The 26,986-nt window shown below is 54.3% G+C and overlaps 2 protein-coding genes and 1 non-coding gene across 3 annotated transcripts; 1 reads left to right on the top strand and 2 right to left on the bottom strand.

Moving 5' to 3' along the window:
• Positions 1-338: 338 nt before the first annotated feature.
• On the top strand, positions 339-13,877 carry PLEKHG2 (pleckstrin homology and RhoGEF domain containing G2). Its single transcript, XM_040252657.1, has 19 exons — positions 339-3,778; positions 4,431-4,554; positions 5,325-5,596; positions 5,675-5,775; positions 6,846-6,912; positions 7,004-7,050; positions 7,288-7,438; positions 7,763-7,900; positions 8,087-8,287; positions 9,021-9,113; positions 9,217-9,303; positions 9,897-9,930; positions 10,022-10,123; positions 10,219-10,266; positions 10,344-10,382; positions 10,540-10,556; positions 10,724-10,900; positions 11,006-11,936; positions 12,019-13,877. The coding sequence occupies exons 2-19, from the start codon at positions 4,452-4,454 to the stop codon at positions 13,590-13,592; spliced, it is 4,182 nt and encodes a 1,393-aa protein (XP_040108591.1). The 5' UTR covers positions 339-3,778; positions 4,431-4,451; the 3' UTR covers positions 13,593-13,877.
• TRNAI-UAU lies at positions 2,494-2,586 on the bottom strand. Its single transcript is given in 2 exon segments — positions 2,494-2,529; positions 2,549-2,586. It is a non-coding gene; the product is annotated as a tRNA-Ile (tRNA).
• A 4,136-nt stretch (positions 13,878-18,013) lies between the features above and the next one.
• Positions 18,014-20,555, bottom strand: RPS16 (ribosomal protein S16). The gene is made up of 5 exons (XM_040252839.1): positions 20,404-20,555; positions 20,167-20,268; positions 18,494-18,590; positions 18,345-18,392; positions 18,014-18,233 (listed from the first exon to the last, which is right to left on the bottom strand). Exons 1-5 carry the CDS (start codon positions 20,449-20,451, stop codon positions 18,088-18,090), a joined length of 441 nt encoding a protein of 146 aa, XP_040108773.1. The 5' UTR covers positions 20,452-20,555; the 3' UTR covers positions 18,014-18,087.
• Positions 20,556-26,986: the final 6,431 nt, after the last annotated feature.

The following is a 26,986-nucleotide window of genomic DNA, read 5'->3' as shown; positions in this document are numbered from 1 at the left end:
CGCGAGCCCAGGGCGGGCGAAGGCAGGCGGCCGGCTGGGCGGGTGGGGGAGGGGTCGCCTCGGAAGCCGGGGCGTCCTGGGGTCCGGAGAGTGTGGGGATACGCAGGTTTTCGGAATCTTGGGGGAGGCATCTTGAAAGCCTCAGGATTCTAGAATCTCAACACTGGGGAATCTCAGACTTGGTCTTCTGGAGACCTAACACTAGAACGTTTTAAGAATCGCAGAACTGTAGACTCTGGCTTTCCGGGCCCTTTGAATCTCAAATACCAAAATCTTGGCTGTCGGGATTCGGGAGGCTCGGGATTGCGGAATCTCGACTTTTCTGAGCAGTGGAAACTCGCGGTCTCTCGCCCCAGGCGGGGTGGGACTCGGCGATCGCGAGGCCAGGGAGGGTGGGTTTCGGTCGGGGCGGGGCTCCCGGGAGGGCCGCGTCCTCGGACCATACAAGGCAAGAGGCGGCGGGAACCACCCAGGGGCGGAGGAGCCCGGCGCCCCGAGCCCGGAAGCTGCCCAGCGTCAGCGCCTGCGCCCCGCCCCCTTCCGTCGCGGCCTCCTCCCCCTTCGACCCCTGTTTCTCTGCGTACCCCTGGTTTTCCTCTACCCCATCTTCCCTCTCTTCTCCCCACCTCACCCCTCCTCCTCCCTTTCAGTTCCTCCTCGCCAGACCCTCCTGCGCCACCCTTCCCCTCCCCTACTTCCCCACCCTCTCCAGTTCTTCCCCTCCCCCCAGCACTTGTCGCCCCTTCCTCTTTTTACTTTCCTTTCCTTCCCCCATCCTCAGTCCTCTATCCCCTGTTCTCTTCCCTTCCAGTTCCCTCCCTCTTCTCGCTCCCTTTCCTTTCCTCTCCACTCCTCTCTCCCTGCCCACACTCTTCTTCCCCTTGGTTCCACCTCCCTCCTCACCCCATTTCTGCCCTACCCCATTCCCTCCTAGAGTGCTCGTCTCTTCCCCTCCCATCCTCATGCCTCCTTGACCTCTCACTCCTTGGCCCTCTCCCCTAGCCCACTGGTGGGCCCTAACCTTTGATCTCCTCTCCCACGAAGCCTTCCCATCCCCGCGCTCCGTTTTGGGAAAGGGCTGGGGAAAGAGAGAGACAGAAACCCAGAAATGTTGGAGAGGAAGCGCAAGCTACGCAGATGTATACAGACACTAAAAGAACAAAAAGTAACAGAGTTCTTCCCTTTGCAAAAAAAAAAAACAACCAGATACTTTGCCCCTTGGAAACAAACTAATAAACTCTTGTTTGAGAAAACAGCACCTGCCACGAGTTACCAGTGCAGAGAGCCGGTCCTCTTGACTTTTTTCCCTCAAACCCACAATCCAAACCAACAGCAACCCTGTCTGATTCACTTTCTAAAGAGATGTTACAGCCCACCCTCCTGACTCCTCTCTGGCTCCACCTGCCCTTAGCTTCAGTCTCTTCCCCACTCCCCCGCTAAACAACCAAAGGGAAACTATCAGGACACCTCAGTCAGAACACAGTAATGCCAAAGTCCTAAGTCCTAATCGCCTACACAGCCTGGCTCTCATCTTTGATCACTCTTGCTCTAGTCGTTATGGCTTTTGCCGGTACACCTCAGCCACAGGGCCTTTGCACTGGCTGTTTCTGTTGTACTCCCCGAAGTATCCCAACAGCTTGCTCCCGTTCTTCAGGTCTCTGCTCAGATGTTTTCTCAGAGATGGTCCCTGACTACTATTATTGCAACCCCCTTCCTCCCTACCTTGCTCTACTTTTTCCATGATGTTTATTATCATCACCTAACATATAAAATTACTTAGATGTTAGGTTTATAGCAATCAGCCGCCCCCCCCCCCCACCAACCCTTCACATTCGAGTGTCAAATCCTCAGAGGCAGGGACTTTGTCTTGGTCACTGCTGTATCACTCACATCTAAACCCCAAACAGGAACCAGTCACATAGTGGTCACAAACTTCAGAATTTATTGAAAAAAATAATCGATTCAGAAACGAGGAGAGCGAACTCCAACACACACACACACACACACACACACACACACACACACACACACACGATAGTAACTGTGAGGTGATTGATGTTAAACATTGTAATTATTTCACAATTTACATGTATCTAAAATTATTTTGTTCACCTTGAACTAACAGCGATTATATATATCTCAATAAAACTGGAAGAATAAAATCCAAGATAGAAAAAGATGTACAAAGAGACAGTGTCACTTACATAGTTTGCTGAGAACTGACACTGCCTGACACATCTACAAAATTCTTAAACTGAGATTTAGACCCAAATTCCCAGACATCTAAGAGGCAACACCACCCCCTGGTGACGAAGAGGAAAACTACACATCCCCACAATAGAAAACACTCCCTAACCGATCTTCGCCAGAGTCCCAGGATTCTTTCCAGCCTAAAAATTCCGACGATCGAAATGTTTATTCTTTTAAGTGACATAAATGTTTCGGTTGATTAATAAGAATAAATTTATAAACCGGTAAGAGAAAATTAAAAACTGCTCCAGGTGAGGATCGAACTCACAACCTCGGCATCGCTCCGCTCGCACTGCCATATAAGTACCGCGCGCTAACCGATTGCGCCACTGGAGCTTCGGCCGCACCCCTGCGCCGCGGAGTCCTTCAGTCATTTCTGACCACGTGACCTTGGAGGCTAGCCCCGCCTCTACTTTGCATATACAAATAGGAATCTTTGGATTGGCCGATAGGAGAAAGTGCGTTACCAGTTCCGGCTTCTCACGCCTGGAAGGCTCTTGCTGTAAAAGGGAAAAGTCTGCGAGGCTTTTGGTATGTGGGGGTGTAGCCTGTCCGGGACCGCCTTCTCATCAATATTCAGAATCCAGAGAGGAGGGCTCTTAACCCTTTGCGGGCTGGCCGGCCGGAAGGCGGCCCCTCCCCCCTGCGGGCGGGAACAGGATATGAGCCTGGGCCGGGGGGGAGGGGAAGCCCCAGGCGACCGCCCCCCGCCCCACCGCTGGGACCGGACTCTCCAGCCACAGATGTGGCGCCGCCGCCGCCGCCAGATCCCGGTGCCAGCCATCCCGAAGCCTGAGGGGTCTACAGTTGCAGACTCCAGCCGTCCGAAATTCTGCACCGCGTCCTGAGAGACCCCGAAGCCCAGGCCCCAGCGTCCAGGCAGGCTAGAGGACCCCAGATATCCAGGTGCCCAGCGCCCCCTCCTGGAGGAGGAGCTAGGAGTCCGGGACATCAGCCCCGCGCGACCCTGGAGGCCGAGCTTCCTGCAACCGGTTTCGAAGAACTTAGGATCTCAGACCGGAGATTCCCTCCAGAGTTTTTCCCAGAAAGCTGAGCCCAAGACTCCCAGGACTGGAGGAACTTGGGATACGGACTCCTAGAGCCTCATCCAGCCCGTTGGGGGCTGAAGCGCCCACTAAAAGAGGACCCTGGAATTTGCGACTCTCCGCGCTCCTGTCTGGAAGTAGTTTAATCCCTGCTCTTAGAGTTAGGGAACTCAGGAATCCAGCCCTCCCCCCACCCCACGACCCCGTCTAGAAGACAGGAATTTGGGTTCCCAGCACCCCTATCTGAGACTCGAGCGTCGAGGCTCCCAGCATCTTCCGTTTAGAGGACGAAAGAAATCTGGACCACTGCGCCCGGTTTTCCGAGAGACCCCGGATTCTGGTTCCCGGAGCCGGAGAGCCCGAAGTTCACACCCCTGACTTGCAGAGACCCAAGAGTGCCGGCTCTGCGCCTCCCCGGGGACCGTGCTAGGGTCAAATAGGAACCGGGCTGCCTCGGTTCGGGGCTGGAGACTCCCGGGGAGGTGAGGGGGGAGGCGAGGGGCCCCGAAGGGCTGGGGGAGGGGGCGGCGCCGCAGCCGCTGAACAATGAGGGGGCGTGCCGGCGGGGGGCGAGCGGAGGCGCCGGCGGGGAGTTGGGGGCTAGAGGGCTGTGGGCAGGCGCTGCGGCGGTGGGGACAGTGAGCGGATCTCGGAGGGACTTGACTGAAAGGGGTCGAGGACTCAGGGCCAGCGCCCCGACTCGCAGCCCTCCGTGGGGGAGGAAGCCGTCTGCAGGACCCTGGCATCCGGTCCCCCAGCCTCCTCCGCCCTCCCCTGGGACCCCGCGGCCTCCCGCCCACGGCTTTTTCCCAGCCCTGCCCCTCGCCCTCTGCTCCAACCGGAGCCCAAACGTTCCCAGGATCCCTGAGCCTCCGGCCCCAGACAGACCAGACTCACAGCTTGGGCGACTCTTGTTCGCTTTACTCTTCTTTGTTTCACCCTTTCCATTTTTTTCTGTGTTATCTCTCCTTGCTCCCCTCTTTCTATCACTTTGCGACTGTCTCCCCCATTAGTTACTCCCAGGGCCCCCTCCCTGCATTCAGACCATCCTCCTAACTCTCACGGGGGTGGGGGCGGTGTGGAGACAGGAAAGTCTATGGGGTCCTGGTATCCCAGAAGGGGGTCTTTCTGCAGAAGCCGCTGAGCCACTCAGCCATGCCTGAGGGAGCCCGTGGACTGGGCCTGTCCAAACCCAGCCCTAGCCTCGGCCACAGAGGTGAAGTGTGTGACTGTGCGGCTGTGTGTGACACTCGGACAGGTGAGCGGGTGAGGGAAGGGTGGAGCCTGCTGGGCATTCATTCTTTCATTCAAGACTCTGCAGCCTCCCAGGCTGACCCAGTGCAGGCAACAGAGGCTGACCAAGACAACCTTGGCCCTCCTGCACAGAGCTCCAGGTCCGGTAGGGAGAGGGACTCACCCTGAGGCCCTGAGGGAAGCCCAGCACACAGTGGTCGGGCTGGCTGGGATGGGGAGAGCTCAGAGGGCAGTGGGAACCCTGTCTGGGAGATCAAGGGAGGCTTCCTGGAGGAGGGAGATATCTAAACTGAGAATTGAAAGATTAGGTGGGGTGAATTGAGAGAGGGCAGGAAGAGTATTCTGCGCAGGGCCAGAGAGGTGAGAAGAGGCTGCTTATTTGAGTAATTCAGAGAAGCTGAGTGTGCCTGGAACCCAAAGGGTAAGAAGTGGTGTGTCTTGGGAAAAGAACACACTGGAAAGGTCTCTAATGGCCACCTTGCAGAGGGCCCTTTGGATCTCAGGAGTTTGGACTTTACCCTGAGGGCAGGAATGGGATTATCCTCATGAGAGTAAAAGAGTCAGGCTAAATAATAAAGTTCTCCCAGGATGACACATAGAGGTGGATTCAAGGAATGGGGGCCAGCAGTTCAGAGAGGACCCTGCCTGGAGAGGACAGGGCTGGTTAGAGAGGGGAGCCCTGGGAGAGATGTTGATCAGGGGTGGGTGAGTGTGGGGGCTGAGTGCACTTACTCAGTTGAGGAGCCCCCCTGATGGCTTGTTCCACAACCCCAGCAGCCCCTGCCACCCCCGCCATGACCTCCCCACGAGGTTCTGGGAGCTCCACGTCCTTGAGCACTGTGGGCTCCGAGGGGGACCCGGCTCCGGGCCCCACCCCAGCCTGCTCAGCCTCGAGGCCAGAGCCCCTTCCAGGGCCCCCCATCCGCCTGCATCTGTCGCCCGTGGGGAGCTCGGGTTCTGCGAAACCCTCAAGGCTGGAGCGTGTGGCCCGTGAGATTGTGGAGACAGAGCGGGCCTACGTCCGGGACCTCCGAAGCATTGTGGAGGTGAGGCGGGTGGGCACCCTAGTACCGTGGGGACCTGGGCCAGCCCCTCCACCCCCATAACCCCAGTCATTCCCACAGGACTACCTGGGCCCTCTGCTGGATGGCGGGGTCCTGGGGCTGAGTGCGGAGCAGGTGGGCACGCTGTTTGCCAACATTGAGGACATCTACGAGTTCAGCAGGTCAGGGATGGGTGGGGTGGGCAGGGGGGTGGGCTAGGGAGCTCAGGAAGAGAGGCTGTGTTCTAACCCAAACCTTGGTGCCCAACAGTGCCCTGTCCGGACTGGAACATGGGGTCTTATGATATTGGGCAGGGATCACAATGGGGAATGAGGACCCAGATGAGGTCCAAATATCAGGATGGATCCAGGCAATGAGATGGGGCTAGTGCCATGTCAGGTCACGGAGCACAGTGAATCAAAGACTCCTGTGCGGCCTGAGGATCATGACAGTGTGAGCATTTGTGTGACTCATCCTGGGAAACCCCGCAGTCCAGACAAACCAGGATGGTTGGCCCCCCAGTGTGGAGGGTTTTAGAGTTCCAGGAGAGCGTGACACCTACATGTCTTAATGACGCTTGTTGTTCAGTCGCTCCATTGTTTCCGACTCTGCGACCCCATGAACTGCAGCACACCAGGCTTTCCTGTGCTTCACCATCTCCTGGAGCATGCTCAGACTCATATCCACTGAGTTGGTGATGCCATCCAGCCGTCTCATCCTCTGATGATGCTTAATTACACTTTTTTTTTTTGGCCTCACCGCTTGCATTTCGGGATCTTAGTTCTCCAACTAGGGACCGAACCTGGACCCAGCAGTGAAGGCACCTAGTCTAACCACTGGACCACCCAGCAGTGAAGGCACCTAGTCTAACCACTGGACCACCAGGGAATTCCCTAATTACACATAAAGTTCTTGCGGGAGGTTTGTGAGTCACGACAAGTTTTCGGGGTCACAATAGGATCTTAGGATTATCACAGCTCTAAGGGTCCTGACACCCCTCTCCCGGGCTGTGCCCCATGAGATCCCCAAGGCTCACTCTGCCTGTGACAAGATCTCGGGCTGAGGAACATGATGCTGCCCAAGGACAGCGTCTGAGCAGGTTGCTACCTCCCAGGTCATGATCAGAAGAGCCTTCATGTGGACGTGACATTCCGTCCTGGCAGCCCACCAAGGCCCAGCCTTCTGGTGTCCTCGAGGGGTGGGTGTGTGGGGGCAGGGTGGTCCTTCACCCTTTCTCTCTGCCCCTCCCCAGTGAGCTCCTGGAAGACCTAGAGGGCAGCAGCAGCGCCGGGGGCATCGCCGAGTGCTTTGTGCAGAGGGTGAGGCTGGGGCCTGGGTAAGGGGGTTAGGGTGGGAGGGGTCACGAGGAGTTGGGCACTGACGTCTCCCTGATTCCCCTGTTGCCCACAGAGCGAGGATTTCGACATCTACACATTGTACTGCATGAACTACCCGAGGTGAGGGCTGAGAAGCACCTGTTGGGCCCAGGCTGTGCCCCACAAGTAGATGTGCGCTAGCCGAGCATCCCCTACCCCAACCCAGTCAGGTCCCAACCCTGCCAGACCGCGACCATGTCCGCCTTCTCCCTAACCTCAACCAGCGCCTGAGCGTTCCCAAACCCTGGTCACTCCCTGACCCCTCCCAGCCTGGCCCGCTGTAGCTGCCCATCCCCCTGACCTGTGCTGTGTCCCCAGCTCCCTGGCCCTACTCCGGGAGCTGTCACTGTCCCCGCCAGCAGCCATGTGGCTGCAAGAGCGCCAGGCCCAGCTCCATCACTCGCTGCCCCTGCAGAGCTTCCTGTTGAAGCCTGTCCAGCGCATCCTCAAGTACCATCTGCTGCTGCAGGTCAGCTGTGGGCCCCCGGGGGGCTGCCTGGGGAGGGGCGAGGTCCTGTCCATTGGCCACCTGGTGGTGCATCTGGAGTGTGGCCCCTGGAAAAGCTGGGCCAGCCAGGACCAGGGAGGCCTCTGGTCCCTAGAAACTGGGCCAGCTCCGGGACAGTGTCTTGTTAGCAGTGGGGGCTGGCGCCCGCTGACTTCACTTCCTGTCTTTGCTTGCTTGTCTCTCTCTCCGTCTCTGGCTCTCCGTCTCTGCCCCTGCCTCTCTCTCTCTCTGTTCGTCTCTCCCTTCCTCTGTTCGTCTTCCTCTCCCTGGGCGCCTGCCCTCCAGGAGCTGGGCAAGCACTGGGCAGAGGGCCCGGATGCTGGGGGCCGCGAGATGGTGGAGGAGGCTATTGTGTCCATGACAGCAGTCGCCTGGTACATCAATGACATGAAACGCAAGCAGGAGCATGCTGCACGCCTCCAGGTGACCCTGGGAGAGGGCTGGGACCCGCTGTGGGCGGGGGGGGGGGGGGGGGGGGCGGGGGGCGGGGTGGACCTGAGGGCCTCCAGTCGGGGGTCGGTCAGGGCCTTGGGCGCACGGTCTGCTTGCTAACCACCCTGTCTTGATTTGCATGCACCGCCCGCTGGTGTGTTCCTGGGGTCCTGGCAGGAGGTGCAGCGGCGCCTGGGCGGCTGGACCGGTCCGGACCTCAGCGCTTTTGGGGAGCTAGTGCTGGAGGGCGCATTCCGAGGTGGTGGAGGGAGCGGCCCCCGACTCCGAGGGGGTGAACGGCTGCTCTTTCTGTTCTCACGGATGCTGCTCGTGGCCAAGCGCCGGGGACCGGAATACACCTACAAGGGCCACATCTTCGTGAGTTCAGGGATGGGGGCGGGGCCGGATGTTGCCTGCCAGGTGTATTCTATACAGAGCTGTAGAGCCAAAGGCATGGCTAGGGGCAGGGTATACGCGGGTGGGCAACTCGCTTAAAAGGACCACGTTTCCTTGAGTCAAGGAGCGAGGTAGGGTTTAATAAGGAGGGGCAGGCAGGGTCAGAGCTATGCAGAGGTGATGCGGACCTAGAAGGGGAGGACCTGGATTTGCCCACCAGGCAAGCATCTCCACTACTCTGCAGTCACATCTTCTTGACCCAGATGAGACTGGGAGGGCTGGTGAGGGAGAGCTGAGCCCAGTCTGGTGGGGAGGGTTGACGGGGTGGGAAGGGGACATCTTTTATCTATGTATGGGTGCGCTAGGTCTTGATTACCGTGAGAGCTTTTGTCCAGTCGAGGCACGGTGGCTTCTCTGGTTGTGGAGTACAGGCTCCGGGGCTCAGGCTTCAGGAGTTGTGGTATGTGAACTCAGTGGTTGCGGCTTGCAGGCTCTAGAGCGCAGGCTTAATAGTTGTGGTGCAGGGGCTATTCCGTGGCATGTGGGATCTTCCCTGATTAGGGATCAAACCCAGGTCTCCTGCACTGGCCTGCAGATTCTTTACCACTGAGCCACCAGGGAAGCTGGAAAGGGGACATCTTTTAGGAGGAGGGGTCTCAGATATACTTGAGGGATACATGGATGAGTCTGAGGCCTCTCTCTGCCCCTCACCCAGTGCTGCAACCTGAGTGTGAGCGAGAACCCTCGAGACCCTCTAGGGTTCAAGGTGTCCGATATGACCATTCCCAAGCACAGGCACCTGCTCCAGGTGAGCGCAGGGTGGGGCTGGGCAGGTGGGGATTTCCCGCCCCCCAAGTCCCTAGACCTCACAACTGGCTCCCAATTCCACCCCCACCTCACCCCACCCCCAGGCCAGGAACCAAGAAGAGAAGAGGCTGTGGATTCACTGTCTCCAGCGCCTCTTCTTTGAGAACCACCCCGCCTCCATCCCTGCCAAGGTACAGCTCCTGACACCACTAGGGGGTCCTCAGGGTGCTGGGGACCCATGCATGCACGCTCAGTCATGTCCGAGTCTTTGTGACCACCCTGAACTATAGCCCACCAGGCTCCTCTGTCCATGGGATTTCCCAATCAGGAATACTGGAGTGGGCTGCCATCTCTAAGGGATCTTCCTGACCCAGAGGTTGAACCTGCGTCTCTTTGCATCTCCTGCATGGGCAGGAGGATTCTTTTACCACTGCGCCACTTGGGAAGGCCCTCCAACTCGATAGCATTGAAAGACCCTGAGTGCCAGGGACGGGGGTGGGGGCTCTGTCTTACAGCATGATAGTTACATTCAAAGTTGGGTTACCTGGGTTTCAATCCTAGCTCCACAACATTCCTGCTGTGTGATTCTGGGCAAGTAACTTAACCTCTCTGGCTTCAGCTTCCTCACGTGGAGGAATAATAGCACCAACTTCATAGGGCTGTGGGGAGGATTCGTCAGTATCAGTCATGTAAGGCACCGGACAGGTAGCAGCACCCTTTAATCAGACCGAGCCTGGGGTTCTCAGGGCCCAGCCCCCTCAACCCTCATGCTTATCTTTTTCAGGCAAAACAAGTCCTCCTTGAAAACAGCCTGCACTGTGAGTCCAGACCTCGGGTTGGGAGAATGTGACAGTAGAGGAACCGCTTCAAAGAAAAAGTAGAATATTAGCCCCAAATCTCTTCCTGTAGGTGCTCCTAAAAGCAAGCCTATCCCAGAGCCCCTTACACCCCCACTCGGGTCTCCCTGCCCGCGAGATGCTAGAAGTTTCACTCCTGGACGACGGAACACAGGTAAAGGAGATGGAACCCTGAGGTTCCCCCTCATCCCTCCCCCAGGAATCTGGAGTGGGGGTCCTAACAGGGTTCCAATCTACCTCTCCCCACAGCTCCATCACCAGGACCCACCGCTACCCGTCGCGGCCGCAGACAGTCTGGTGAGTGCCCTCCCCTAAGAGTGAACTTGGTGTCAGGTCGGGGAGTGAGCCCTGATATCACTGTGTCTTCCCCTTAGAGCCTCTAAAGGACCTTTACGTCATGTTGCCCCACAGCGGTGAGTGACTGCCCAGCCCAGCCTGGTGCGCCCCTGTCTGTTCCCTGGGCCTCCCGGGCATCGCGAAGGAGGGGTGATGGGGCCACTCATCAATAACAAGGAATAACACTTGTTCCTCCGTCTCACTCTTTCCTCTTTCTCATCTCTTCCTCCCCAGCTAAGCCTAGACTCAAGGTGAGAAACATTCCGTGACCCGTACTCCTGGGTCTATTGGGGGAGGGAACTTGAGTTCCCAAGTCCCCAGTCTGAAGAAGAAGGTGATGAGGCCTGGATTCCCTGTCCTCTGAGGGAGGGGACTGGGGCCCCCAGACTCCCGCCCTCCTTCCTTGCCTTCCTCACAGCACACCGGCAGTGCGGGGGAGCTCTACCCACCCCTGGAGCCTCAGCCACCAGGTCCCACTTCTGGACCCCCTGAGGACCTGGAGGACACAGGACCCCCCACGCTGGACCCTTCTGGGCCCTCAATCACTGAAGAAATCCTGGAGCTCCTGAACCAAAGAGGCCTCCGGGATCCGGGGGTGAGCCAGGCGTCCCCTCCCAGTGTCCTTGGGGCTCCAGGCCTGGGTGGGCGTAGCCTGGGATTCAGGGGGCCAACCCACCCTGACACCTTTTGGCTTCCTCAGGGCCCCCTACAGCCACCCCATGATGTTCCCAAGTTCCCCGGAGACTCCCAAGTGCCAGGCGACAGTGACACCCTCACATTTCAAGGCCTGCCCAGCCGAGACTCTTCAGAAGAGGAGGAGGAGGAAGAACTGGACGTGGATGAACGGGAGCCTTCCCCACTCCACGTCCTGGAGGGGCTGGAAGGTTCCAGTGCGGCTGAAATTGCCGACATTCCCAGCCTTTCCAAAAGCCCCGACAGACCCAGCCTCCCTGAAGTGCCCAGCCTTTCTGAAATTCCCCAGATGCCCCGCCTCCCCAGCCTCTCTGACATTTCCAGTGTTTTTGAAATGCCCTGCCTTCCAGCCATTCCTAGCGTCCCCGACATTCCTAGTCTTTCCAGCGCTGCCCGCCCGCTCCCCTGTGACTCCTGGCTCCAGGGACCCCCGCAGGAGCTGGATGAGACTCTAGCCACCCGGAGAGAACTTTTCCCCGGAAGCACTTCTGGAAAACGGGGCGAGCCCTCCTCAGAAGGCAGGGCAGGGCGAGAGGAGGATGAAGGAGGATCATTCCCAGAATTCCAGCCCCCAGATGTCACCCGGGATCAGGGATTCTCACATGAGTTGGAGTTCCGCTCTTGTTCTGAAATCCGGAGTGCCTGGCAGGCCCTGGAGCAGGGGCAGCTGGCCCGGCCGGGTTTTCCTGAGCCACTGCTGATCCTGGAAGACTCGGACCTGAGTGGAGGCGGTGGCAGTGCAGGAGGGAAGGCGGGAGTCCCGACTTCGGAGAGGTCAGCATCCCGAGTGCGAGAGTTGGCCCGGCTTTACAGCGAGCGGATCCAGCACATGCAGCGGGCTGAGACCCGGGCATCGGCTAACGCACCCCGCCGCAGGCCTCGGGCTCTGGCCCAGCCGCAGCTGTTACCTGGCCTGTCCCAGGAGCAGGCCGAGCCAGGTGAGGTCCAGGTATGTGGTCAGCAGAGGTGGCCCCAGCTGGGGGATCTGTCCTAACTCGACCCATCTGTCTTTGCATGCAGGACCCCTGCCTGCCTTTGGACACGTGCTGGTGTGTGAGCTGGCCTTCCCTCTGACCTGTGCCCAGGAATCTGTCTCCCTCAGCCCTGCTGCCCGGGTTCAAGCTGCCACACCCTTGACTAAGCAGGGAGGCTGCCAGGACAGCCAGGGTCTACATGTTTCAAGTTTGCCTGAGCAAGACCATCTGAGCCTCCAGGTTCCAGCTGCTACCCCCCTGCCTGAGCAAGGAAGCCTCTGGAATACCCAGATTCCAGCCGCCACACCTTTGCTGGAGAAGGAAGACCCCCCAGACAGCCAGGCTGCAGCTATTACAATTTCACCAGATCAAGGCCACCTGGAAATCCAAGTTCCAGCTGCCACTCCTTTGCAGGAGCATAGAGACCACGTGGGTACTCAGGTTCTTTCCAGCGTCTCATCTCCTGAGCAAAGAGGCCACGTGGAAGTCCAGCTTCCCACCAACCCAGCTTCACCCAAGCGGGGCAGTTCCTCTGATGTCATGGTTTCAGCCACCAGTCCTGCACCCAAGCAAGAAGGCTGCTGGGACAGCCAGAGCCCAACCAACACCCCTGTAACTAAGCCAGGAGGCTCCAGGGATGTTCAGTCCCCAGCTACTGCCTGTGGGCCAGCCGTCGATCCTTTGCTTATACACAGAAGCAGCCTGGACCCTCAGATCCCAGCTGACACCCCACTGCCCTTGCAGCGTGACCTCCCAGACATTGAGGTTCCGGGTACCTCACCTTTGCCTGTACACAGAGGCCACTTGGACCGTCAGAACCCAGCTGATGCCCCACCATCCTTGCCCCAGGACCCCCCCAATTTTCAGGTTCCAGCTGCCACACCTTTGCCCCAGACAGCAAGCCTCACGGACACGGACGCCCAGGTCCAAGCCCTCCCGCCTTTGCCCCAGCAGGGAGGCCTCCGAGACATCCAGGGTCGTGCTGCTGCACCTTGGCTTCAGGAAGAAAGCCTCACAGACCTCCAGGTTCAGAAGCTGACACCTTTGTTGGAACAGAAGGGCCTCACGAATGACCAGGTTCCAGCCACCGCACCTTTGCCTGAGCAAGGAGGCCCTATGGACACTCAGAGCCTGTTACCCACCCTAGTCCAGACCACCGTGCTTTTGGCCAAACAAGGAGGCCCCTCGGTCTCTCACGCTGCCAGGTCAGAGTCTTCAGACTTGACCCCACCCCACAGTCCCCCACCCCCGACACGGAAGCTCCTGGGCCCCAATGCGGCTGCCCTTTCAAGATACCTGGCAGCTTCGTACATCAGCCAGAGCCTGGCTCGGCGACAGGGGCCTGGAGGAGAGGCTCCCCCAGCCTCCCGGGGCCCTTGGTCCTCCTCTGCCCCCACATCACGGGCACCTTCACCGCCACCCCAGCCCCAACCCCCACCACCCCCAGCCCGGAGGCTTAGCTATGCCACCACGGTCAACATCCATGTCGGAGGTGGCGGGCGGCTACGGCCAGCCAAGGCCCAGGTCAGGTTGAACCATCCTGCTCTCTTGGCAACCCCTCAAGAATCTGTGGGTCTCCGCAGAGCCCAGGGGGGCCCCGATGCCCCTTTCCACATGTGAGTCAGGATGTCGGGCTCCTTGAAAAGCAAAGACTTCAACCAGATGCCAGAGACCCTCAGAATTCACCCGGAAGTCCAGACACTGAACACAGGTCTAAAAATTGCTGCAGCTTGCAGACACCTGGAATCTTTGGAGAATGGCCCTTGTTACTTACCTGGATTAACCCAATAGGGATGGGGAAGGGGATGTCATTAATATTTTGTTAACTAATATGGAATTATGTATCTTTTCCCATTCTGGAGGCAGTGGGGATGCCAGAAGGCAACAGTGAATAGGAAGGTCTGATACTGCACAAATCAGTTGTTCTGAAAATTTGGGGAATCTCAGACTCCTTTGAGAATTACTGAAAACTGGATCTATTACAGTTGGGTGTATGAGTTCAGAAGGTTTATAAGCTGCTTCATGCCTACCCAGGAAAGCCAAGTTAAGTCCCCCCCACCAAAAAAAAAGATTTTCCCAAGCAAATCCCTTCAAGTTCTTCCTTTAGCAGTTTATTCAGTCTGTGTGTCCCACTATCATCCAGTGGTCTCATCTTCATAGCCAGTTCTATCCACCCAGCTGTCTCTCCATCATCTCCCTCTCTGTCCATCTGTTTTCAAACCCATTATCCTACCCATAGACTTGCTTTATTCAGCTATCTTCACCCTTTTCATCCATCATCCTACCCCCTCCTCAGCACCCATTCCTCCATAAATCTACCATCCATTACCCCACCTGTCTGCCTTCCCCAGCCAACTCTATTCACCCATTCGTCCCTCCATATCCCCATTGCTGTCCATTCATTCGTTCACACATTTCATCATTCAGTCATCTCCTAGTCCATCAAGCCAACCAGCCAGCCAGCCATTTTAATCTCTTTCAATCCATCCTTCCTTACCTGGATTCTTCTGGGTCTTGGTACTACAAAACTTCAGAGACAGTTCCATGCTAACACCAGAATGGATTGTGGTTTGGGATTCTGGGAAAAGTGTCCCACATCTGCCTGAGTTCTCTTGGCAACCACTTTCCACCCTCCTAAGTATTCAGTTTCTATACCCATCCATCCAGTTCTTGTATTGATCCTTTTACCTGGCCTCTTTCTAGTTGGGGGACCTCTACAGTGCCTCAGTGAACCCCCACCTCCAAAAGTCATTCAGGTCGTGAGACAAAGGCTTTTATTCTAAGATTGTTCTGTCCCCCTCATAGCAGTGGAGGGCCCAGTAAGCAGCACAGTTTAAAAGTTTCTTTGGTAATATTAGCTTCTTTCATTGAGCACTTAACTTCTTGTGTTCTAGACGTCACTCGGTCTTCCCTGGAATTCTTTGAGACACCACAGCACCATGGCTGAGTTGAAGCCCCAGCTTTTCCAGTACTTAGTGTGGAACCCCCACCCCCACCCCCAGCCTAGTTGCCTCATCTGTATGAGGACAAGAGTATCCGCCTTTATAGGATCATCATAAAGATTCAGTGAGCATATCCTTACTTCCCAAACGTGTTTAAGCCTGATTCTTTACCAACTGAGCTATGAGGGAAGCCCCCTGACTTACTAAGGCCGTGATCAAATCAGATGCCCCAGGATCCAGTCCCAACCCATGAAATCAGAACCCCCAAGGCAGGAGCCCAAGAATCTGGTTTTAACAATCAGTTAACAGCAAAAAATGCTGTTAGAGTTCTAAACTACATACCACAGGCATTAGTCACTATTTCAGCTCATTCCCTTTGAGTCCTCAATATCCCTAACAGGCAAGTGAGGATCTGTAATCCCCACTTGAGAGATGAGGAAACTCAGGCCGAGAGGATACTTGCCCAGTCATGTGAGTGGGAAGGCGCAGAGATGGGATTCAACCACACAGCCAAGCCTGAGTCAGCACTCTTGACTGTCTTTGTCAGGGGCTATTCTTGCCACTGGGGGTACAACAGGGAACAACTCCTTGCCCACGAGAGGCTTGAAGCCTGGTACTCCAAAGTCCCTAGGTAGTTACTGATCATTAGCTAGATAAAGTGAACAAGGCCTGGCTCAGTAAATGTTAGCTGCTGGCTTCCATTCAGTTATTTATTGAGTGGGTACGATGCCATACACCAGGGCATAGGCTGATTCAGGCTCCTTGGCCTGGACCTGCTCCACTGCAGCCTCCCAAAGGTCAGGACTGAGGCTGGCTCTCCCCGCTTCCGCCCCCAGCTGCACATTCCCAGCTTGAGGAAAGTTCCCAGCCTGGCCCAGGCTCCCAGCGGCGCCGGAATTCTCGGTATTTGAGGAGGCGGCAGCAGGGAGGGCGAAGGGGGCTGTCTACGCCAAGGCCTGGAGCGGGGAAGGAGGCGAGACCCCTTCGCCACTTCCAGATGTGTCCCAGCTGTGCCTCTGGAAGGGAGCCAGGAGCCTCAAATTAAGGGGGTCTCGGCCCTGTGGGAAAACCCTGGGCACTAGGCCTGCCTTGGCCCCTCCTGCCTGCCCAGCTGCTACCTCTGCATCACGGCCCCAGCTCCAACGCCTCCTCGTGAATACCTCTCTTGCTGGTCTACTACAGCCTGCCTTTTGTAAGCTCTAATTAGGACAGGCTTAAAAAGGGAAAGTAAGGTTGGCTGGCTGTGGCATGCCTTGGGACAGTGCTGCCCTCCTGGGGATGTTTAGGTTAATGCCAGTCAAACCCAGTCAGGCTATTAGTTAACTCCAGCTTCAATGCAAAACTTGGTGAGGTGGTTATTTTGCCACTACACTAACTTTCTCAGCAGCTACAGTGAAGATACCTGCCTGCCACCCACCTCACAGAGATGGTGTGAAGACAATCCAACAGTACTTAGCCTGGCACCTAGTGGAGCTCCACCAACCATACCTCCGTGTGTAATATCTATTTTCTATACCTGAGTACCATCCCACAGGGTTGTCCTGTCAGTAAACATTCTCATCAGTGCAGCCCAGCTTCACGGCCACACGTGGCTCCTGTTTCATCAGTAGGGCAAACATACAGTAAATCCCAAGTTCCTTTCCCGGTTTTGACAGTGCTGAGTCTTCATTGCCGCACAGGCTTTCTCTGGTTACAGAACAGGGCTCTCTCTAGCTGTAGGGCACGGGCTCCAGAACACAAGTTCCATAGCCGTGGCATACAACGTAGCTGCTCCACCCCGTGTGAGATCTTCAGGGCAGCCAAACCCGTGTCTCCTGCATTGGCAGGTGGATGCTTTACCAGAGCTGCCAGGGAAGCCTTCCCAAGTTCCTTTTATAAAGAAAACTGGTGAAACTACTCCTTGATCAAGTGTGTAATGATGTTAACAGTCTGCTCAGCAGGAAGTAGTGAGGAAGCCCACTTGGGGGCAGATCGCTGGCTGCAAAGGCTGTTACAGAAGGACAGATGTGATGCTTCCCACCTGTGATGCTCACTGCTGCTGCTGCTAAGTCGCTTCAGTCATGTCCGACTCTGTGCAACCCCACAGACGGCAGCCCACCAGGCTCCCCCTCCCTGGGATTCTCCAGGCAAGAACACTGGAGTGGGCTGCCATTTCCTTCTCCAGTGCATGAAAGTGAAAAGTGAAAGTGAAGTCGCTCAGTCGAGTCCAACTCTTAGCGACCCCATGGACTGTACCCCACCAGGCTCCTCCATCCATGGGATTTTCCAGGTAAGAGTACTGGAGTAGGCTGCCATCGCCTTCTCCGAATGATGCTCACTAGTTTCCTTTAAATATGGGGGAAAAAACTGAGGGCAACTTAATTCACAAACAACAATTTACTTCCCTACACATATACCAGCACCATCCCCCAGAACTTTCTTCCATGATGGAAGTGCTGTAACATCTCTCTGGCCCAGGGGCAGCAACTGAGTTCACCTACATCAGCTCTTGTCATCACATGGCAGACACAAGAGATGAACATGTCCTCAGACCTAAGTATTCCCAGGCCCATAAGGACAGTCACATTGAGCGTAACTGGGACTTGCTTTAAGGAGGCCATGGGGAGTGGGGATTACAGTCGACATCCTGAAGGATGCAACCAGTCGGGAAATCATGCACCTACCCACAACGGGGATTACAGACCCCTGCCCAACCCCAATCCTATCTACACTACAGGTTGGCATTAAAAAATTTCCTTTCCCAATACGCGCATGGATGGCCCTTAGCTGCTGACTTAAGAGACCTCTCCTCACTTTGTATTAAAGATTACTGATCTTACGCATTTCCCCTGCTCTTCTCTGATATGCCATTAAAACAGAAAAAGGACTGAAGGAGATAAAACCCACAAGGACAGTCACACAACCAATGACCAGGAACCAAGCCCACCTGAGCTGTGTTCACACACTGGACTCGAAGTTCAGAGAAACTGAGACCAGGCCTGGTCCCACCCATCTCTCCTACCCACGTCCTAATAAGAGTGGTAGCTTCTAGAAAGGCTTCTGGGGGTGTTTCTTGCATTCCTTTTAGACAAAGTCCCACCACAGAAGACCACAGCAGAGTTCCTAAAACCTTAAATCCCACAACATTTATTATAAAGGTGCTATAAAGGGAAACCCTGGTCTTCATGATGGGCTTATCGGTAGGATTTCTGGTAGCGGGCACGGGCACCAGGACCTCCAAACTTCTTGGACTCGCAGCGACGGGGATCGGCTACCAGCAGGGTCCGGTCGTACTGGATGAGGATGTCTTTGATTTCCTTCTTGGAAGCCTCATCCACATCTGGGGGTGAAAGGACGGGAGAAGATTTAGACGCCAGCAAGTGTCCTCCCACTCTTTGTAGCCCTTCACACACCCCCACCCACCTGCTGGGAAGGACCCACCCTCACTCACATTTCTGGTAATAGGCCACCAAGGCTTTGGAGATGGACTGGCGGATGGCTGTGAGGAAGACACAGACAAAAAGTACATCAGCTTTATGAACACCCGGGGATGGGACCCTGCCCTCCGACCCACCTATGTGCCCAGTGTCCGGGACTCACCGTAAATCTGGGCTACGTGACCACCACCCTTCACTCGGACGCGGATGTCCACACCAGCAAATCGCTCCTTGCCCAGGAGCAGAACAGGTTCCAGTAGCTAGGGTAACAGGAGATGTTACAGGATTTTAGATCACAGCCTGCCACTGAGCCACCTCACGGAACATTCCTCCACAGCTCTCTACAAGTAGCTCTTGCCACTGCTGGCCTCAAAGTATTAGTGGAAGACGGCTGGGCTGTTACTCAAAGCCCCCTATACACAGCCAGCAGAGCAGGGAGGTTTCTAAGACAGAAGAGTTTGTTGAAGTCAAATTGAATCCTACCTGAGCAGGTCCTCCTCCTGCATTGCTCTCTGGACATCAGGTCACCTATTTTTTAAACCTGATTCTTAAGAATGTGGGCACCTTAGCCCAATAGTAAGGAAAACCTTTGCAGCCACTAAGCCTGCCCTAAATGGTGAGAAAAACCACTCCTGGGCTCTGTCAGGCGCTCTCCCCACCTGAGCTCTCTGCCCTCCCTTTGCACCGCACAGATTTCCAGAAAAATGATGATGCTATAACCCTACTTTGGTTTACCTACTTTAGGCCTCAGCTCACAAGTCCCCTCCACCGCTGCTCTGACCTTTCCACCCGAGTTTGAGTCAGAAACCTTCTCTGGGAACCTCTACCCCAGTTCTGACTGTCTAGGAGCAGTGTTTGGTATTGGGTCCAGTCTGTGTTCCCCACTGGATTCGAAGCTCTAGGAGGGCAGGCCCTGGAACCATCCAGGTCACTGCTTCGTTGCCAGCACTCAATACAGGATGCACACACAAAACCTTTGAGTAAACTGTCAGTGACAATAAGCCACAATATTCATCTACCTGCTCTACGAAGGTCTAACTAACCCTGCAATGTAGTTCTTCACTTTCTCACACATCACACACACCAACAACCTCACAGGGAGAATCCAATTTACCCTCACAACAGCCCTTCAAGGAACAACCTATTTCCATTTTACAGAGAAGGGAAGTTACTGCCCCAAATAACACAGCTAGAAGAGGCAGAAATCAAATTCAGACATCTTTCCAGTCTGAGCCAAAGAAACTGAGGCCTTCCAACAAAACTTTATTCAGGAAAAAAAAAAAAAAGGAAAGAAAGAAACTGAAGCTTAAACGGGGAGGGGAGAGGAACTCCTTTCACAGCCAAGCACTACAAACCCGACTTCTGTTCTTGTTCTTCTAATGCTTATTGAGTACCTACAATATTCAAAACCTTATTTTAGTCACAATGTTTTGACGGACAAAACATTGATTCCTGTCCTCAGAGTGCGCAGACTACTGTAAAACGTCCCCCATTAACTTACTGCAAGTCATCAGACCCCATAAACTTTGGGAGCGCCCATGCCACCTCGTCCCAAATGAGTGACTTTCCAAACAACCCAGTTAAGCACCTGCTTAATCTTCAACATCCACGTTTCCACTCTCAATTCAAGCTTTCATAATATCGCCAGAACCCCCAACACCAGCTGCATTATCAAATATCCCATTTTTCTATTCCCTACTCAGCCTCTAAACGTCCCCTGTTGACACAAGACCTTTCAGTTTCCAAGATCGACGAACTCCAGGAACCCCATTATTTCAACATCTCCGTCTCCAGAGCCCTCCACTCAACCCAAACGCCCGTCTTCAATCCCAGCACCTTGTATTGCAGCGTGCGCGGTTCGATCATCTCCAGGGGTCGTCCGTTCACCTTGATGAGGCCGTTACCTCGTTTGCAGTGCGCCACGGCCGTGGCCGTCTTCTGTGGAAAGCGAGGGGGAGAGAGCGGAGCCACGTGAGCTCCGGGCCTCGGCTCCTAAGTAGATCCCAGATTCCTTCCCACAGGCCTCTCCGACACGGGCCTCCCCTCGTTCCTACCATCGGGCGCCCGTCTCACCTTGCGTCCGAAGACTTGCACCGACTGCAGAGGGCCCTTGGACGGCATGACTGCAGGCGTAGAGACGAGATCTTCACCGCGCGACGCCGCCACCGGAAAAGGAAAGCGCGGGGCCACCCTGGCCGCTTTTCAGGGTCTGCGCAGGCGCGTTGTGCTCAGCGTTGCGACGGGAGAGAGCTTTCCGGCTTGTGGGCGGGACTTTGGATTGGCGGCAGGAAGGTGGGCCCGGGGAGCGGAGGGGGCGGGACCTGGGAGTGGAAGGGACTGGCCTGAACGGTGTCGGGGGCCGGCCCGAAAGGGCAAGTTGTTCAGTCACTCAGTCGTGTCCCACTCTTTGGGACCCCGTGGACTGCAGCCCGCCAGGCTTCCAAGTCTTTCACTGTCTCCCGGAGTTTGCTTAAATTCATGTTCATTGAGGCGATGATCCATCCAACCATCTCATCCTCTGTCGCACCCTTCTCCTGCCTTCAGTCTTTCCCAGTATCAGGGTCTTCTCTAATGAGCCCGCTCTTCGCATCAGGTGGCCACAGAATTGGAGCTTCAGCTACAGCATGAGTCTTTTCAATGAATCTTCAGGCTTGATTTCCTTTAGGATTGACTGGTTTGATCTCCCTGCTGTTCCAGGGACTCTCAAGAGTCTTCTCCAGCACCACAGTTCCAACGGATCGATTATTCAATGTTCAGCCTTCTTTATGGTTGAACTCTCACATCCCTACATGACCAGTGGAAAAACTAGCTTTGACTATACGGACCTTTGTCGTCAAAGTGATATCTCTGCTTTTTAATATGCTGTCTAGGCTTGTCATAGGTTTTCTTCCAAGGAGAAAGGAGGGTGAAGACAGGCCGTAATTTACATCCTCAGTTCTCATTGGCCACCGCCAGCTCACATCTGTGTTTGGACTCTTCATTTATCTGCCTTCACTCCCATCCTCAATAGATTCTCATACATGCATATTCACCCCCCGCCCCACCCCCCTTTCCCACCGCCAGGAGGTTGCTTCACAGTTGACAGTCTTCCTGTCTTCTAGAATTTCTCCTCAAGAATCCTGGGAGGATTCAGAATACCCCTCCTCCTAGACTCCATCTCCTTAAAGCATCCTCCCCAGAGTCCTTTTCCTCTTAGAGCCTCTTCCCTAGAATCTTTCACCAAAACTCCCTTCATTTTAGGAACTTCCCTGGTGGTCCAGTGGCCAAGACTCTGGGCTCCCAATGCAGGGGCCCAGTTTCTGTCCCTGAGCAAGGAACTAGGCCCCAGTTAAGACCTGGTGCAGTCAAATAAGTAAAAAAAAAAAATATTAAAGGACTTTCTTCCTTTTAGAGTCTCCTCCCAAAATTCTCTCAGAGCCCTCATCTTAGACTCCCTCTTTGCCTAAATCTCCCTCCACTCAGGGTCCCCTTACCCCTCTTTTCCCCCAGAATCTTCCTTTCTTCAGAATCCACGATGCCTAGAATCCCCCTCCTTCAGAAGCTTTCTCTCCCCTAATCCACTTTTCCCAGAACTGCTGCCCCCTCCGAACCCGTTTTCACAAAATCTTCATCCCGGGACTTCCCTGGTGGCTAAGACTCCTTGCTCCCCACTCAGGGTGCCCAGGTTCCATCCCTTGTCTTGGAACTAGAACTCACATACTGCAACTCACCCACAAAGAAGATCAAAGATCTCCATGTAACTAAGACCTGGCAGAGCCAAATAAATTATTTTAAAACAAAACAAAAAACCAAAATCTACATCCTTCTCAGAGCCCTCTCTCAAAATCTACCTTTCCCAAAAATCCCCAGTCCTCCCACCCCCACCTGAGGAACCTCAGGGTGGGGTAGCTCCTTGCTCCCCACTGCTCAGGATGCTCCCTTCCCAGCCAGGAGCTTCGTTTCAGGTGCAGGCGACAGTCGGCTGCCTCAGTTTCTCTGGGTCTGGGGTCCAAGGTTCAAAGGGGCGTGGTGGCTCACGGATGCCTGGAGGGCGGAAACAGAGTGACGATTGGTGGGCGGGTCTGGGCCAAAGGGAGGAACCGGCAGCTCAGAGTCCAGCTCCAAAAGAGTGACAGAGGGAGAGGGCGAGGGGCCGGGGAGACAGGCAGCAAGGACCCAGAAGCTGACCTGGAGGGACCCACAGACCTACAGACACACAGCACCAGAGAGAGAGGTGCACGTGGAGGAGAAGGCAAAGGCTGGACCAACGAAGGAGAGGAAAACAAAGAGAGACATCGGGTCAATCAGAGATGGGGCCAGAAGTCACAAGTGACAGAGGCAGAGACCAACGCTCAGAGAAAGAAGTCAGCAGGTACAGGCAGGCGTGAAAATTCCAAGACACTTGTGGCAGAAATAGGAGAAAGGACAGCTGCTGCTGCTAAGTCGCTTCAGTTGTGTCTGACTCTGTGCGACCCCATAGTCAGCAGCCCACCAGGCTCCCCTGTCCCTGGGATTCTCCAGGCAAGAACACTGGAGTGGGTTGCCATTTCCTTCTCCAATGCATGAAAGTGAAAAGTGAAAGTGAATTTGCTCAGTCGTGTCCAACTCTTAGCGACCCCACGGACTGCAGCCTACCAGGCTCTTCCACCCATGGGATTTTCCAGGCAAGAATAGTGGAGTGGGGTGCCATTGCCTTCTCCAGAAAGGACAACAAAGACTCCAAAATAAGCACCTGCAGGATTAAAGCTAACTGGTGTTTTCCAGTGGGAAGACAAACAGGCCACAGAATGCACAGGCTGGACGCACTCTGGACTGCCTCATGGGGCTGTTTGGGGGACAAGGGACAATTCTAAACTCTCCGGTCTCTCCAGGATGATCCCAATAACCTTGCTGAGTCTGGCATCTTGACTGGGGGAAAGGAAGGGAAGAGCGTTCTCTGAACCACGACCTTCCTACTCTAGGATCACCATCTCCCCCAGCCTCTGGGAGTACACTTCCAGGTAGCTATGGATTGAGTAGAGATGGAAAGGCAGGGACTGGGCATTTCCTCTCCTCTGTTTTCCAGCTTGCTCCCTCTCTCTGTACCTCTTGTTTCCAGGAACCCAGGCTGGAACCAGAGAAAGTCTGAGGATGGGCAGGGTGTCCATGTGGCTTCTCTGGACCACCCTCCTGCTGGTGCTGCCCTTGGGAGGCCTAGGACCACCTCTCTGCCCGAGGGAGCCTTTCTACTTCCTCATTGCCATCACAAAGATGCTGGTGAGGAGGGAGGGAAGAGCCAGCAGACAGGGGCAGGCTAGTTAAGGAGTGGGGTGGGTGGCATGTGTGCGGAAGGGTCAGTCTCTCCCTCTCCAAGATCTGATTTTCCTTCCTACCCCACAATTACAGGAAAACAAAAATGATGGCAGTCTCTACACCCCAGATAATCTATTGGTGAGTATCATGTTCCCTCCTTACTGAGGTTGGACGTTTAGGGAGAATCCACTAGCTCAGGACACACTGGAGGCCAGGAGGCAGGCAGGCTGGTATTCTGGCTGTCCAATTCTTGATCCACCCCCAGTCTTGACAAATGTATTTTGTTCACAGCTGTCTGTAACACCTAGTACAGTGATTGGCATATAATAGCAACAAAGGATGCTAATGACTACAGCTATTATTTTAAATATATATATATATTTATTTGTTTGGCTGCATTGGGTCTTAGTTGTGGCACCTGGAATCTTTTATTGTGGCACACAGGCTCAGTAGTTGCTTCTCCGCATGTGGGATCTTAGTTCTCAGACTAGGGATCAAACCCCCATCCTCTGCATAGGAAGGTGGGTACTTAATCACTGGACCGCCAGTGAAGCCCCAATAACAGGTATTCTTACATAGTTTCTTACTTGGTGCCTGGTACTGGTCTAAATGCTTTCAGTGTATTGGCTTTTTTGGAGGGGTGCAATCTTAGTTCCCTGACCAGCGACTGAATCCTGAGCCCCCAGCAGTGAAAGCGCCAGCGCGGAGTCCTAACCCCTGGACCACCAGGGAAGTCCTAAGCATATTAGCTTAATTACTCTTCACACTGACCCTACAAGGTAAACAGGGTTGCCACATATGGATGTGAAGGCTGTACATTGCACAAGGGTCCCACACCTACAAGGACAGCATTCTCATTCTGGGTGTATTTGTCAGTTTCCGGCAGACGGCAGTAAAGTATCTTGTTCTAACAAAATCAGAACGTGGAAGTATTAAGGAAGGAACATCTTTTTGCACTTCTAGTAAAGGTAGGGATTATTCAGAACTCCATTTACCGATGAGGAAACAGGCTTAGATTGGTGAAGGGGCTTGTTCCAGGCTACAAGTCAGAAACTGTGGGGGTGAGGACTTGGGATCAGCCCTTGCCCAGAGACACCAGATCACTCTGTCTCTACAGGTGTGTCCTGCTGAGACTCTTCGTTGCTTCCGGCTGGAGCTGTCTGTGATTGGGTTTGAGGAGGGCCCATCCGTGGGGATCGCTGTGTTCCGCCTACAGCGCCTACTGGATGCCCTGGGGTCCCGGCTGTGGGTGACTGGTCAGGGCCCTTGTCCACCCTGTGAAGGACACCCTCAAAGACCAGTCCCTCTTTTTCTGGCCAAACTCTTGGAGTTATTACAGGGCACTTGTGCTCGGGACCTGCTCTCAGCATAAACTTCAGAGGAGGTCTCCCTGATACTCCCAAAGGGGCCAGGTGGGGAGGGAGAGGAGACTTGATTTCCAGCCCTAGTTCCTAAACCCTAAGCCTTCTCCTTCTAGGCCAGAAGACCTTACCTGTAGCCCCAAGAGCCAGGGGAAGAGGTAAGAAGGAAGAAAATAAGGTGAGATGTGAAGCCTGAAATCTCTGACCTACTGGGGCAGAAGGTTGGATAAATTACCCCACCTTACCCCATTGTTCTCCCTCTCTTTCAGATACTTCCTCCTCTCTCTGCTTCCAGGAAGGGACAATGCACACTTGTCCTCTAACCTCATCCCCATCCCTTGAGGAGAGAAAGTCTTGTGGCTCATATCCCTGGCTACAAATAATCACCACTTGGAGAACTTTTAAATACTGCTGGTGGCTAGGTCCTAGTCTGGAGAACTTGACAACTGGTCTCTGGTGAATCCTGAACATCTGTATTTTAAAAGTCAACTTTGTTGAAGAATAATTTAACCTACTCCAGTGTTCTTGCCTGGAGAATCCCAGGGATGGGGGAGCCTGGTGGGCTGCCATCTATGGGGTCGCACAGAGTCGGACACGACTGAAATGACTTAGCAGTAGCAGCAATTTACATACAGTAAAAGGAGAAGGAAAGGCAGAGAGAAGGAAATGGCAGCCCACTCCAGTACTCTTGCCTGGAAAAATCCCATGGATGGAGGAGCCTGGTAGGCTACCATCCCTGGGGTCACAAAGAGTCGGACAAGACTGAGTGAGTTCACTTTCATTTTCTTTTACTTTCAAAAGGTACCCATTTTTAAAAAAAACTAATTATTTCATTGTGCCGTGTCTTAGTTGTGACATGTGGGATCTAGTTCCCTGACCAGGGATCGAACCCTTGTCCCCTGCATTTGGAGCATGGAGTCTCAGCCACTGGACCACCAGGGAAGCCCCAAAGGTACGCATTTTAAGTGTACGTTTCAAAGGGTTCTGACATATATATATAGCCACATTTCAATGACCCCAAAGCAATTCTTTTAGGCCTCTTCCCTATCAGTCTCCGTCTCTAATCCTAAAGACTGACTAATCTGATTTGTTTGTACAGATTGGTTTTACCTGCTCTAGAATCTCATATGAATGGAATACTACTGTACACATCCTACTATCTGGCTTCTTTCACTCAGTGAATGTTTTGATATTCATTCATGTGCATTATCAGTGGACTGTTATCATTCCAGGGCATGTATGTACTGCAACTTGTTTATTCCTCTCCTTATGATAGACATTAGGTTGTTTCCTGTTTGGGGCTACTCTGCATATCTCTTATCTTCTCAGCTGTTCTCATGTGCTGCCAGATGGAGAGTTGAGAACCACTGATACACCAAGAAAGAGTTTTCCACAGGGAGAAAATGATGGTTCCCTCTCTTTCCTGGAGTAAATGTCTTCCTGCAGAAGTGTCAATAGGCATTTTTATGTGGAATCCCATTCTAAAGAACTGCTGTTTAAAGGAACCAAGCTTAGGGACTTCGATGGTGGTCCAGTGGCTAAGACTCAATGCTGCTAGTGCAGGGGACCTGGGCTCCCTCTTTGGTCAGGGAACTAGATCCCACAAGCCTCAGCTAAGAGTTCACAGACCAGGACTAAATATCCCACATGCTACAACAAAGATTAAGACCCCAAGTGCAGCAACTAAGAACCCCGTGGCCAAATAAATAAACACATATTTAAAGAAAAAAAAAAAAAAGGAAGCAAGCTTATAGAAAAAGAAACTTTTCTGTGTGTGCCGCTGTCAGCCCATCAGTAACTCAATCCCCTGTAACTAACTAGGTATATATTAAATTTCTGTAGACTGAATCCAGATTTCTCATCGCTTACGTGGGAATTTCAGCAATATGTTCTAAAAGCTCCCGATTTCCGCCCCCCCCCCCCCGCATCAGGTTAATTTTTCTCTCTCCCTGATGCCTGTTCTCTTTGCCATCTCTCTGACAAATAATTCAGTTCAGTTCAGTCACTCAGTCGTGTCCAACTCT

This window comes from Oryx dammah, unplaced genomic scaffold (assembly GCF_014754425.2).
Source record: "Oryx dammah isolate SB20612 unplaced genomic scaffold, SCBI_Odam_1.1 HiC_scaffold_13, whole genome shotgun sequence".
NCBI classification, from domain to species: domain Eukaryota; kingdom Metazoa; phylum Chordata; class Mammalia; order Artiodactyla; family Bovidae; genus Oryx; species Oryx dammah.
This window is presented reverse-complemented; position numbering and strand designations above follow the sequence as displayed.

Coding starts and splice junctions, on each gene's coding strand:
- PLEKHG2 (XM_040252657.1), top strand. CDS start 4,452: ATGCCTGAGGGAGCCCGTGGACTGGGCCTGTCCAAACCCAGCCCTAGC. Junction 7,051..7,287: donor TACTGCATGAACTACCCGAG/GTGAGGGCTGAG, acceptor CTGTGTCCCCAG/CTCCCTGGCCCTACTCCGGG. Junction 8,288..9,020: donor CCTACAAGGGCCACATCTTC/GTGAGTTCAGGG, acceptor CCCCTCACCCAG/TGCTGCAACCTGAGTGTGAG.
- RPS16 (XM_040252839.1), bottom strand. CDS start 20,451: ATGCCGTCCAAGGGCCCTCTGCAGTCGGTGCAAGTCTTCGGACGCAAG. Junction 20,269..20,403: donor TGCAAGTCTTCGGACGCAAG/GTGAGACGGGCG, acceptor CGCTTTCCACAG/AAGACGGCCACGGCCGTGGC. Junction 18,393..18,493: donor TCACGTAGCCCAGATTTACG/GTGAGTCCCGGA, acceptor TCTTCCTCACAG/CCATCCGCCAGTCCATCTCC.